Genomic DNA, 13,340 nt, shown 5'->3' on the forward strand with positions numbered 1-13,340 from the left:
TTTTCTCAATCGATTGAATCAAACATTTGACATAAAACTGCACTTGTAGCCACGATATCCCACACTAAATTTGATATATTTAAGTCATTTCGTTTTTGAATTATTGAGTTTGTATTTTTCTGAAAGTACAGTAGTTACTGTCCAAACTTAAATGAGAACAACCAGACTGACAGACAGCCTATCTCTGAATGGATTTTGTGCAAAACTTAATAGAAATCTGCAAATTTAGTGTAAAGACAGTCTATCGAATTTCACCCATGCAGCTCAAAGCGTTTTTGTATTTTCTTTGTCAGAAACACATAGATGGACATATGGACATTTTCTGAAACTGTGGTTTTGTAACTTAACTTTTGATTAAGGTTATTGTAAAATAATAAAGATCCAGAAAAAAGTTACAGCTTAACGCGAATGTTTGCCATGTACCCAATTCTCCTGTCTGGCCAATAAAGGGCAGGGACGTGAGAGGTTATCACCCGAAGAAGCCAGAGAGGAAAATGGGAAAAGCGAGGGGAGGTATCGAAAGTTATATATAATAATATTTTTTTTTTAATTTTCAAATTTTCTAATTAGCCAAAGGAAAACAGCTTTAGAACCGACCGATTTCGATTGACTGATTTTCAGATGAAAAAAAAACCCATCGTTTTTCTAAGCATCGAAGCATGCGTCATTTGATAGTCAGAGGATTGCTTCAAACCGGTTTAAACTGGTTAATAACTTAAATTAATTAAGACAAACAATGACTTAAAAAATAATAATGTTCTCACATGATAATATGAAATTTGGAATACTAGATTTCAGTTTTTTTTTTTTAACTTTTTAAATTTAATTGATTTTTTTTTTTTTTTTCATTTTTGCGAAGACATTTTTAAGTTTCAGTATTACCAGAAGTGGACAGATTAACCATAATGCCAAAATTTGAGAAACGAAGGTACTTTTATTGCACAATTAGTAATTCTGTGGGGAGTCGGTTACAATAAATTGCCTTCTAAAATTCTTCGGACGTATCTTCATTTCAGTTGTATCCAAAGATTCGTTATGGCGTCTGAAAGTGAGCCAGTTCACGCCATCAGCGGAATTTTCGTGCGGTCCCCTGTGGTACAGGCCATTCAGGTTTGAGTGATGGCAACCTCCGTACCACCAACTGCCTTTGTATTTTTGGGAACAATTTTCGTCCCTATGGCTATCATTATCTTGGTCTGTCGTAGAAAATTTTTGTGTGTTATGAGCAGCAATCATGGAATCCCCTGAAAAAGAAAACAGATTTTTGAGATATGAATAACATGAAGCCTAATAAATAAATCACAAACTGACTACTCCAACCCACCAGAAGGCACACAGAAAAACTTAAATGGCCGGCCCGCCGCAATAGCAAAATTGACGGGAACTATGAGTCCTAAGGACCATAACCGGCTACGGTGCAACCCTTCACTAAGAAAGTACGTCCCGTCATCGATGGAAAGTAATAAAAAAAATCAACCTCCGTATTTTGATGAATCGGCCTGTTTAACCCTTTCACTCCTGATCCGACCGAACCGGCCGGGCAAATTCTATACTAGGTTGCCAATTTCCATTTCAAACGATGAGTTTAGGATGTAGAACGAGAATGCCCTTGGTGATAACTCGTTTGTCGGAAGACGTTACTTTGAAAATCTGCTTTTTTTTTTTAGCTCAAACTATTATAAGCGTTTATATTAGAATAATCCTATGCAATACGTATGTATCAATTAGTCATTTATATTTATTAACCGTATAAATCGAAATACGCACATATAAAATTTCGATTGTAATTTTAATGACTTAAGTAAATGTTCGAAACGATTATTTTGTTGTAGTTGTTTTGTTGTTTATTTTTAAATTTTTTTAAATCATTCGATAAATTCATGTTGTTTTGGTTTGGGGTTTTTGAAGCCTCAAAATGCACGAGTAGGAAATTGGCGATTTATAGCTTTTTAGGCATGAATTTTTCGCCTTCAGGATTATTAGAAAATAAGTCAGAGTGTCACATTTTGGCGAATTATTGCCAACAAAAGATTACAACTTGGCTGAATGTACCCGATTCTTCTGTCTGACCGAAAAAGAGAATGATTGTAAGAAGTTATCGCTAGAAGAAGCACAGTTCAATTTTTTTAGCTGGCAAAAAATGCTTTGCAGCTTAAACGATTTTGAGATGGGGTGGGGTGGGGGAATCAATCCTTTTCACAATACAATAATCACGTCATCATTTCAAACCAGTTTAAACCAGATTTTAGCAAAGAAGAATAAAAAAAAAAAACATTGCTTTTTAAATATTGACGCATGCGTAATCTGAGAGTCACGTGATTGTTTAAAACCGGTTTAAACTGGTTTTTCAAGAACAAAATTTTAAAAACAAAAATTAAAATTAAAAGAACAAAATTTTAGAACTCATTGATTTTGAGATGATCAAAAACCATCACTCTTCTAAATGTTGGTGATTGCGAAATAGGAAGAACATGATGTTTTTCTGTCGGATTGATAGCACGTGACTTACAAAAATAATATTCTCACATAATAACTTGAAATTTGCGACAGCAGATTTCAATTTTTTAAATTTGAGCTTTTGTCAGCGTGATGTCAACGTGCTGATAGAAGCTATTTTTAAATTTTTTTTTTCTAAAAATTTTTTTGAACTTGAGCTTACTTGAACTGAATAAATGCACTTATTCTTTAAAACTTCTTCATAAACATACGCCTATTAGGAACGGTTGTTGAACGGTTATTTTTTTTAGCAGGCAAAAAAAGTTTTAAAGCTCGAACAATTTTGAGATGCAAAAAATCTTTTTCTAAATATTGACTTCACGTGATTGTTTCAAACCGATTTAAACTGGTTAGTGATTTAAATGAAGTAAGACAAACAATAACTTTAAAAAAATAATAATGTTAAAAAATTATCAAATTCTTCAGATACTGAATGCATCGCGTACAATAATCTGGGGGCATGGTAATGCCCCCGCCAAGTCGAGCAAAAATAAGCGGCACGGCCGTACCATCCTTTTCTCGAAGCAGTTCAAGCCATTTTCGACCCCCTATAACTTCGTTGTGAATAAAACTAGAAGCCTAAATTTTCAGTAACCAAGCAGGCATGAAATAAACACGGTATATTTCAAATTTCATTAAATTTGAACCAGTAGTTTCAGAATTATAACTAGTCAAAATTTGTGAATTTTGTCACTGACTGACTGACCGATCATCAAAATTCTAAGGCACTTCTAGCAGACATAGAAGCTTCAAATTTAGCATGCAATTAGTGTTTAGTGTATAAATCAAGGAAAAACTAAAATATGCGTGTAATAATGGATGGATCGATAAATTTCTCGAAGTTTCGAGCATTATCCATTTTGTCGGCAAACTCGTCGCCAAGTCGCCAAATGGTCGCTAAGTTTATCACCAAGCTCTGGGATCACTGGCTCGGCATCCGACAGCATCCAATACAGATTACTGTAAAACGATCTTTCTTATGATGACACTATTCACGCTGGGAAGCAAAATTACAGGTTTGTAACAATATCTAATTTGAAATAATTCAATTGGAAGCCGTGGAAGCTGCAAATGCAATGGTTGATTTTCAGAGAATTAATCTGGTAGAAGAGCAAACTGATCTTCAAAGTATGATCTCAAAACTTAATGCCGATCAAAAAAAAGTCTTCGATGTGATCACAAATAAAATGGACACAACTGATAATAACGCTGACGTTTTACGCTGTTTTGTGAGTGGAACTGGTGACACTGGAAAGTGCTATTTAATAAAAACTGAAAGTTTGGATTAAGACGTATTTAAACAAAAAAGTGGCAGTTAGTGCTCCAACAGGAAAAGCTGCATTCAATGTGAATAGATTGAGTATACATAGACTATTGCAGCTGCCTGTAGAACACAAGCAAACACCGAAGTACAAGCCACTTTCTAATGAAGTGCTCCAAGTTCTGAGATCAGATTTGAAAGAAGTAGTGTTATTTATCATAGACGAAGTGTCGATGAGAAAAACTGTAGCTGAAGCTCAAGAAGTAGTACCGGAAAAGAAAAAGAGGAAGACTACATACAAAAATAAGAAAAAGACAATCTACAAAAAGAAATGAGATGCCATCAAAAACATAACTTGTAAAATAACCAAGTCTGGCAACTCAATTCTTCTATCGTAAAAAGTTGTGAGATCCATGTAATACCAAGTCGGTCAATTCATTCAGTCCCTACTTAAGGATCCTTCTGTCTTAAGTTATTACGTAATTAGCTAACCTAACAACATCTTATAGTGACCATATCAATATTAAAAATCTTTTATGGTTTAAATAAATAGATTGACTTGGCAATCGCACTAAACAATCTAATTTAATATAATATATTAATGTAATCTAATTTAATGTAAAGATGCATTGTGTTTTCATACGATGGCCAAATTAGTCTATTTATTTAAACCATAAAAGATTTTTAATATTGATATGGTCACTATAAGATGTTGTTAGGTTAGCTAATTACGTAATAACTTAAGACAGAAGGACCCTTAAGTAGAGACTGAATAAATGGACTGACTTAGTATTACATGGATCTCACAACTTTTTACGATAGAAGAATTGAGTTGCCAGACTTTGCTTTTTTTACACGTTATGTTTTTGATGGCATCTTTTTTTCCAAAATATAGACCGGTGCAACCGGTTTGCAAAAATATTTTATTTCAGAATTCAAAGAAAATTCAGCAACAGAATCTCATAAATATTCGAAAATAAGTCTTTTTAGATAAAATAGTCGTGATCAATGAAATTTATAATTTTAACAAAACAAATCAGGTAATTGTAACTGTATCACAGTACCGTTTATCAAGTCAGCGATCCTGTTTGGCGACTTAGCATTGTTGACATCTTGGGCCATGTAAAAGTGACACCAAACAAGAATTTTACCTATGCTATACAATCATTAATAGAAATTATTTAAATACAATTATTTCCATAGCAAGATCGAAAAAACTTCAAGATAAATTAATGTATATGATATGTTTCTATCAAAAGCAGATATCCTACCTGCATTTCCGCTGTAGTCCCGGATATGTAACTTGTATTTTTGATCTTCGTCATCAATCCAAAATATGTCGTAGAAGGCGTGTCTCTTTTCTCCACCTACAGCCTTCAAATCGAATCGAATCGAGTACACTCTCTGATTAGTCAAGGCAAATATGTTATCATTTCCTGTAAATCAACCAACTATAATTTAGATATCATTTAACGGCGACCAAAAAGTGCCAAGTAAAAATTTCGCCAAAATATAAAAATATACTCAAGTACATAATTGTTTATTATGAAAAATTTTAAAGTCGCGGATCATATGCTATATAGTTTGAAGATTGAAATCGCCAGATTAGCGAAATGTTTTCTTGGCGCATTTTGGTCGCCGTTACAACCAAAAAATTCCTTTAAATTTACTAACGCTTTTATATAATAAAAAAGACGAGAGTCAAACTTTATGAAATATATATTAAAACTAGCTTTTACCCGCGACTTCGTACGCGTGGAAATAGATTGGAATTTATAGCATCAATGGCGTTACCTTTTGTTACTCCTGCGCATGCGTGAATTTTCAACGCCAATCGGGGCAACACAAAATCATGAATTTTCTACGCCAGTTGGGGTAACGCAATATAGATTATAAATTTTTAATTTCCTTTATTCTGTTTCATTTTAATTCAGAAGTACTTCAGAATGAATCCGAAAGATCGATTCATTCACAATGTTTCATTTTAAATGTATCGAACACTAAGAAAACAAAATGAATCGTTTAAAATAATAGTCAAAATCATGTTAAGCCTAATCTCATTGGCGTGGGGGAAAAAAAAACTCTGAAGCTTTACTTATTTGGCGATTTTTGGCAGATTTTTGACGGGAAAAATAGTTTATACTTAATAAACAATTAACCACTCAATGAAACGGAATAAATAGTAGCCTATGTCCTATTCCAGACTATAATCTATCTCTCAGCTAAATTTCATCCAACTCTGTTCAGCCGTTCTGGCGTGATTGACTAACAAACAACCATCCATCCATCCAAACTTTCACATTTATACTAGTAAATACAATTTAATTACAAAAGCATTCAACTAACCTAAAAACAATTTATTTACGTAGTATACCTGAAATAAAACAAAGCAGCAAATCAAGTCCGTGTTTCTTTAAAATCAAATCAAGTCTATTTTATTTATCGATCGAGATTAAGATAGCTACAACAGTATAATACACATAATTTTTAAAATGAAAATACAGTTGTCAACAATCAGAACACACTGTGCATTACGCCAGTTGGGGTAACGCAATACAAATTAGAAATTAGAAATTTTCAATTTCCTTAATTCATGTTTTATTTTAATTTAAAAGTACTTCAGAATGAATCCGAAAGATCAATTCATTCACAATGTTTAATTTTAAATACATCAAACACTAAGAAAATAAATAGAATCGTTTGAAATATTCTGTCGGAAACACGTTAAGCTTAACCTGATTAGCGTGGGGAAAAAAAATTGAAGCCTTACTCATTTTTGCAGGGGTTTAGCCTGAGATTTTTGGCTGGAAAGTTAGTTTTTAATTAATAAACAATTAACCACTCAATTAACCAGAATAAATAGTAGCGTATGTCCTATTCCAGACTATAATCTACCTCTGTGCTAAATTTCATCCAATCCGTTCAGCCGTTCTGGCGTGATTGACTCACAAACAACCATCCATCCATCCAAACTTTCACATTTATAATAATGGTATAGATTAGTGTATATAGAGAATACAACAAAAGTTATTTTAATACTATATGCGAAGATCAGGGTTAAAAACTAGGCAAGAAAGAAACAATGAAACTGATTTTCTTAAAAATGGTCAACTACTAACATCAACATTTTTCCAACACTAAATATGTTCATTTTTCAATCTAAAATTTCAAGCATTAAAAAGTACATTAATTAAATAAAATATTATTCAAAATGAATATTTTAATAATTATATTAGGAGTTTATAAGTTTCGGAAAGCTTTCTTCCTAAATTTTCTTATTATATTTTGCAGCTTCATTAAGTACAGGTGTAAAAACTTTCAATGGAAGTCAGACACTGCGCACGGCATATGTTTACAACTGACTTTACCATTCAACAATCCCTTAATGAGTTATCTAGCCTGAAAGAGGTGGATAATTCTCCTATGAATGAAGATTGAAAAAATAATCCAAATTAGACAAATTACATATTTGCCATGAACAACTTTAGAATTAAAAAGTTTTAAACGGCTGCAATAACAGCTTAGAAGTTTGTTCTGAAAATTGATTTTCAATCTTTATTTTCGATGAATTCCTGATTGTATTAGAAAAATGACAGTTATTATTTTCATCATATTTATGCTAGCTTTGATGGACGACATGATACGGATATATATCCAAATTTAATTTCCTTTCTATTCTGCAATTTCAAAATTCCGTATTGTGCATACTTATTTCAGCGATCATTCCTTAATTTGAATGCTATTTTGGCAATTGCCTGAGCGATGATCGAACCTGCGGCGCTAAACTCCGTAGCCGCGTAACGTAACCACTAGATAAAAGTGATCACCTCTGTCCAGAGGCTGTTAACTGGCTTATGAAGCTAGCGTAACACTATTTCTAGATTATATATTAGTATTGATAGATGTCCAAAAAACATCCGTAAACCTTACTATATCTATACACGTATGGAAAGATAATAGTGGTTATTATTTGTCTTTTGTTTAATCGTTAAATATTTATCTTCAGAAATAAAATCAAAAAGGATTCATTCAGATTTAATCCACTACTTTATTCGCAGCCCGCATTTACACAGCATAAAAAGAATTCTCTTGAACTTTCGCCTCGCGCTCAGTTACTTGTACATTCTCAAAGGTGCGTATGCGAATGGAGAGGTCGGCTTTACCACACATGTAACACTTATTGGATAACTTAAATGAGCTGAATTTTTTTCCTACTCTCTTTAATACTTCCAACATCAATCAATATGAAATCAAAAAAGAAACTAATAGAGTTCGGGGTGAAATATTCTTTTCTTAAAATCTTTTGCTATGAGGGATCTATTTTCCTTTTCATCTTGGTGATATGAATTAATTTAAATACCTTCTTAAAGGGATTTCAATCTCTTTTTTAAAAAATCTTAGAGACAGTCAGTATGATATATATGTGAACCCTCATCTATCCCTCAAATCTATCATTTCTACCTGATATAAAATACATTATTTTTACAATAAAGGATATGATCTGAGTTACAGAATAAATTATAATGATATGTAAAAGGAACTTACACAACAAAGCTAGATATTGTCTTTCTCTTATAGGTTTTTTAACATTGCAGAATAATTGGTGAAAATTCTTTTACATTTAAAAATAAATCTATGGTTGTTGAAATTGTCATACGTCTTCTTTGCATTTTAATGGTAGGAACGGGCATCCCAAAATTAACCCGAGATTTAATTTGCCACCAATCGTATAGTAAAGTGCTGGAAACACTATTAAAAATATTTGGCAGCTGATAATTTAAAGTTAGTAAAAAAAGAGCATTATACGATAGAGCAACGTATTTTCATTGTTGAACAATATTTCAAAAATAATGAAAATCTGGCAGACACAATTCGAAAATTTATGAATTGGCCCTCTAGATTGTGTGATTTAATACCATTGGATTTCTTTTTATAGAGTTATTTGAAGTCAAAGGTCTATGCCAACAAGCCAACAAGTACGCGTGCATTGAAGGTGGAAATGCAACTCTGCATCAACGAAATTCAGCCACATTCATGCAAAATGGTCATGGAAAATTTCGACAAAAGAGGGCGTAGGTGCCAGAAAAACTGTGAAGACCATTTGCCCTATGTGTTATTCCATACATAATCCTATCCTGTGCACTTAACGATTCAATAAAAATATAAAAGTTTAAAGAAAAGGAACTGTTTTTTTTTTTATTTAAATATTGTTTTACTACGTTGTTCTATCTTGTAATGCTGCATTTTCACTAACCCTAAACTATCAGCTGTCAGATGGGTTTTTTTAATAGGTTTGCTTTTCTGTACGAATTTTGGCAAATTCAAATCGTGTTTTAATTTTGGGACACTCTTTATTTACTTTCTGAAGGAAATCTGGAAATGCATACCTAACCAGAAATCTTTTTCAATATCTCCGAATCCGTTTTTGTAGCTTGACCAATCTTTGAAGAAGTAATCCTTTGGCCTGTTGAAATTTCCTCTTCTTTGAATCACCTGTAAGAGTATTTAGGCTTTAAAAAATAAGACTCAATGGCGAATTCTAGACTTCAGGACATAAAAACAGTGAGTTCGAAAAGTAATTTCTACAGAAAGTTGACTATTACACTGGGATGATACGTATTGCTTTTGTAGGCGATAAACTTCGGGTAGATTTAAGATTGAAGTATGTTGGCAAAATGAATTAATTTCAAGCTATAGTTAGCCAAACGAGGTAAACATTTCATTTGCAAATGTAAACTAGGGGAAATGGTCATCCTAACACTTCCTCGCAATAAAGTGTATCTCGAGAATGCCCTGTGTGGTGTTGGCGCAAAATAGTTTCGAAAAATTAACCTTTGGCGTGAATTGGCATTTTTACTGTACTATCGTGTCATCCTTGGCAAGTAATTTGACAATCAATTGTTTTATCCGCCATCTAAAGACCCAATGGACCGAGCAAGAAAATGGTGGTAAAAAAAAAGGACTGAATCTCACAATCCATCCTCCACCGTCCGTGTCCATGTCACAGTACACTTCCAAAGGCTTTCTATCGGTCACTCTGCTTCTCGGCCAGACAGTGTATACGCCGCTGTGATTGTGGCCACTGCGCAACACCTCTTCGCAGTCCATCGGAGGGCATGATTTCTCCGGAAGTATAGTTTTACCTGAAACAAAAAAGTAAAATATTTTTAAGAAGTGCAATATCTATGCAGGTTCAATGTCTAAAGTCGGAAGTAAGAAGAAAGTAAAATTGATTCAATTACGATTTTAGCTTCCATGAAAAGGCGATAAACGTATAATTTAGCTTTTCCATAAACATTGAAAATGGTTTAAATTTCTTTTGAACGAGGAGACATATTGTTGTAAATAAAGCATAAAAAGCTATTTGAAAATTATTTAAAAGTACGTAAAACTTAAGATAAATTTGTAGATCATTTTCTGAAACTTTTCTGAAATTCAAAATGATAAAAAATTGCTTTTTGTGTTAATACATTTGAAAATGTATTAACATATCTTTAATTTTTAATAAATTAAATATCTAATAACAATTCAAAATAATCTTTCTGTGGTGACCATTCCCGAACTTCAATACGTATTTGGCCAAATTTGATAAATCTAGGTTTGAGTGTCGGTCTTTTTAAAGCTCCCAACACCACATTGGACACGTGCGGATGAACATATATAGACATATACACACTTTTATTATTAGTAAAGAGGCGAGACAGAAAAAAATAATACTCGCTTTCAGGAAAAGATCGCTTCGCTTTGGCAATTAAGTCTACAGCGACATCTAAGTAGGATTTGGATCTTTCATGGCGATCGCATTGTTCTTCACTTCCGAGGATTTCGGAAGTACAAAATGACAGAAAGACCACCAGAGACAGGATCTGAGACCTAAAAATTAAAATGATACTTTAACAAAAGGCATAAATACAGTATAAATTTATTTTTCAGCGATTAAAAGATAAGTTCTCAAAATACCAGGAAATGTTTTGAATTCAGCGTTTAGTTCTTGAGGAGGCATAGAGAAGGAAATTGGAATTTTTTTGTTAGGATATCTTAAGTACAGGAAAATTGTTCATAATGGGAGTTATTTTAAATAACCAGCGTGTATGGTCTCCCCAAAACTTTTCTCGCATTCTTCTTCATAAAGATGCGCATTATACAATCCTGAGAGACCAGTAGGAATTGTCATGCGATCAACTGGGTGATTATGACAAGACTGCACACTGAAAAAATATCGGGTACTTAACTTTCTGCGACGCAGATATAGGGACAACTGTTGATAGATTACATATAAACTCTGCACTGGCGAAGTGCGGAAAGCTCCAGAACATATTCTTAAGGCAGAGTGGTGTATAGAGCCCAAACTTCTCAAAACACTAGAGCGAGCGAAACCTTACACCTCGCATCCGTAATCGATAAGTAAAAGGACCACAGCCGCATAGGCGCGAAGTAAAGATGTACGATCTGCTCCCCAGGATGTAGTTCAGAGGACTTTTAAAATACTGAGGGACTTCTCACACATCATCCGTGAATGAATGACATGCGGAAGAAAATTGAGTTTTCGATCAAATACTACTCCTAAAACGCTTACCTCATCAACAACTATTATGATAATATCACGGATATGAATTACAGGGTCTGGATGGGGGCTTTGTTTCCTACAGAAGTAGACACAACGGCTCTTTTCGGGAGAGAGTGTGTGCCAATTTTCATCATACCAGTTTGTAAGCTTGTTAACAGCTTTCTGAAGATGTCGCTCAATCAAGGCCATATTAGATATCTGACAAGAGATCTGCAGGTCATCAACGTACAGAGTGCTAGTGACAGATGCTGGTAAAACATGAAGTATTTTATTTAGATGAATAAAAAGTATTAAACTTAAAACACTTTATTTAGGGACACCCTCACTTTGCATAAAAGGATGAGAAAGCATTTATCCTATCAGAAAGTTAAAAATACGAATTTTTAATAAATTTTGAATCAAAACTGGCAGATTGCCTTTCAAACCCAAGTCAAATAAAGAGCGGAGAATACCATAACGCCACGTGCGATCATACGCCTTTTTGACATCAAAGAAACGAGATGATTTCTCTAGACAAAAGCGTTGCGAATTTCCGATTCCAGAATGACAAGGTTATCAATCGTAGACCTTCCTCGACGGAAACCGCTTTGTGAGGGTAAAAGGCATTCATTCCTCTCTAATGCGTATACAATGTGTGCATTAATCATACGCTCTAATGTTTTGCACATGCAACTGGACAAAGCGATCGGTCTGTAATTCAAAGGATTATTAGAAACTTTTCTAGGTTTAAGAATGAGAACTACAATTGCCTCCTACCATTGTGAGGGAAGATTTTGCTCGCACCATATTCTGTTAAACAGTCCTAAAATTTTCAAAACAGAAATTTCGTTTAAATGACGAAGCATGCTGTGTGTAAACCCGTCAGGTCCTGGACTGGTGTCACGAGCCTGAGAAAGAGATCTCTTCAATTCAAATAACTGAAATTCACAGTTATATGAAAGAGGTATGTGTGTTTTGAAATTCAATCGTGTATGCTCAGCTCGTTTCTTAGTCGCAAGGAAGGCAGGATTGTACGAGTTGGAGTTTCAAATTTCAGCAAAAGTTTCACCAATAACATTTGCAATGTCAAAAGGTGAAGAATACGAATTATCTCCTGTTTTTAATACAGGGAAGGCAAACTCTTTACAAATGCCATTTACCGCTTTTACTTTCCACCATAATTGTGCGTTACTTGTTGTTGACTTAATTGAACTGATACATTTCCGCTACGACTCTTTTTGACTAAGACGTCGGATTCGACGAGCTTTTGCCCTTTCCCTCTTGAATGCAAAAAGATTTTCCGAGGTAGGATATCTGCGGAAAATGCCCCATAATTTTCTTTGTTCCTTATAGGCAGTCTGACAAGCGATGCTCCAGCAATGTTTACGAAATTTTCGTGGATACGATGAATGTTTTGGAATTGTCGCATCAGTCGCACTGAGTATACAATCGATGACATTTTGCATAGCATCCGTTATATTATAAGAAGAAACCATTGTCTCGGTAATCGAGTCAATGGTTTGACATGTCTGGAGAATGGTCTCGGCATGTCTGGAGAATGTTTCCCAGTCTGTCCTTTGAAATATATATTTCGATGGACTTTGGATCGCTTTTCCACCATCAGCAAATGAGATTATTAGGGGAACGTGATCGCAGTTATGAATATCATCTTCAACTGTGATATTCAATGAAGGAAATAGTGATGGAGAGCACATAACCAGATCAATAGAATGAAACGTATCAGTGGGTTCATGGAAGTATGTTTTTTCCTCATTATTGAACAGACAGAGACAGTTATTAGAAAGGAATTGCTTAATCTGACGCCCACGGAGGTTAATACTGTCGGAACCCCATAGGATACTGTGACCATTGAAATCACCCAGTAATATGAAGGGTGTTAGAAGCTGGTCGACTAAAATATTTAGTTCATCTTGAGAGATGACGTCATTTGGAGGCAGGTTTATGCAGCGGACCGTAACTAAAGTTATAACATGAACCTGGATAGCCACAGCCTACAAAGAAGTGTATAAGTTAGAT

General features: G+C 34.1%; 1 protein-coding gene across 1 annotated transcript; it reads right to left on the reverse strand.

The window, feature by feature from the left end:
* Window positions 1-936: 936 nt before the first annotated feature.
* Window positions 937-9,905, reverse strand: LOC129984453 (techylectin-5A-like). Its single transcript, XM_056094339.1, has 4 exons — window positions 9,731-9,905; window positions 9,145-9,250; window positions 5,029-5,193; window positions 937-1,244 (listed from the first exon to the last, which is right to left on the reverse strand). The coding sequence occupies exons 1-4, from the start codon at window positions 9,863-9,865 to the stop codon at window positions 946-948; spliced, it is 705 nt and encodes a 234-aa protein (XP_055950314.1). The 5' UTR covers window positions 9,866-9,905; the 3' UTR covers window positions 937-945.
* Between the last annotated feature and the right edge of the window lie 3,435 nt (window positions 9,906-13,340).

The sequence above is a fragment of the Argiope bruennichi genome, chromosome 9 (genome assembly GCF_947563725.1).
Source record: "Argiope bruennichi chromosome 9, qqArgBrue1.1, whole genome shotgun sequence".
In the NCBI taxonomy this organism is placed as follows: domain Eukaryota; kingdom Metazoa; phylum Arthropoda; class Arachnida; order Araneae; family Araneidae; genus Argiope; species Argiope bruennichi.

Coding starts and splice junctions, on each gene's coding strand:
- LOC129984453 (XM_056094339.1), bottom strand. CDS start 9,865: ATGGACTGCGAAGAGGTGTTGCGCAGTGGCCACAATCACAGCGGCGTA. Junction 5,194..9,144: donor TGAAAAAGATTTCTGGTTAG/GTATGCATTTCC, acceptor GTTGATTTACAG/GAAATGATAACATATTTGCC. Junction 1,245..5,028: donor GGACTACAGCGGAAATGCAG/GTAGGATATCTG, acceptor TTTCTTTTTCAG/GGGATTCCATGATTGCTGCT.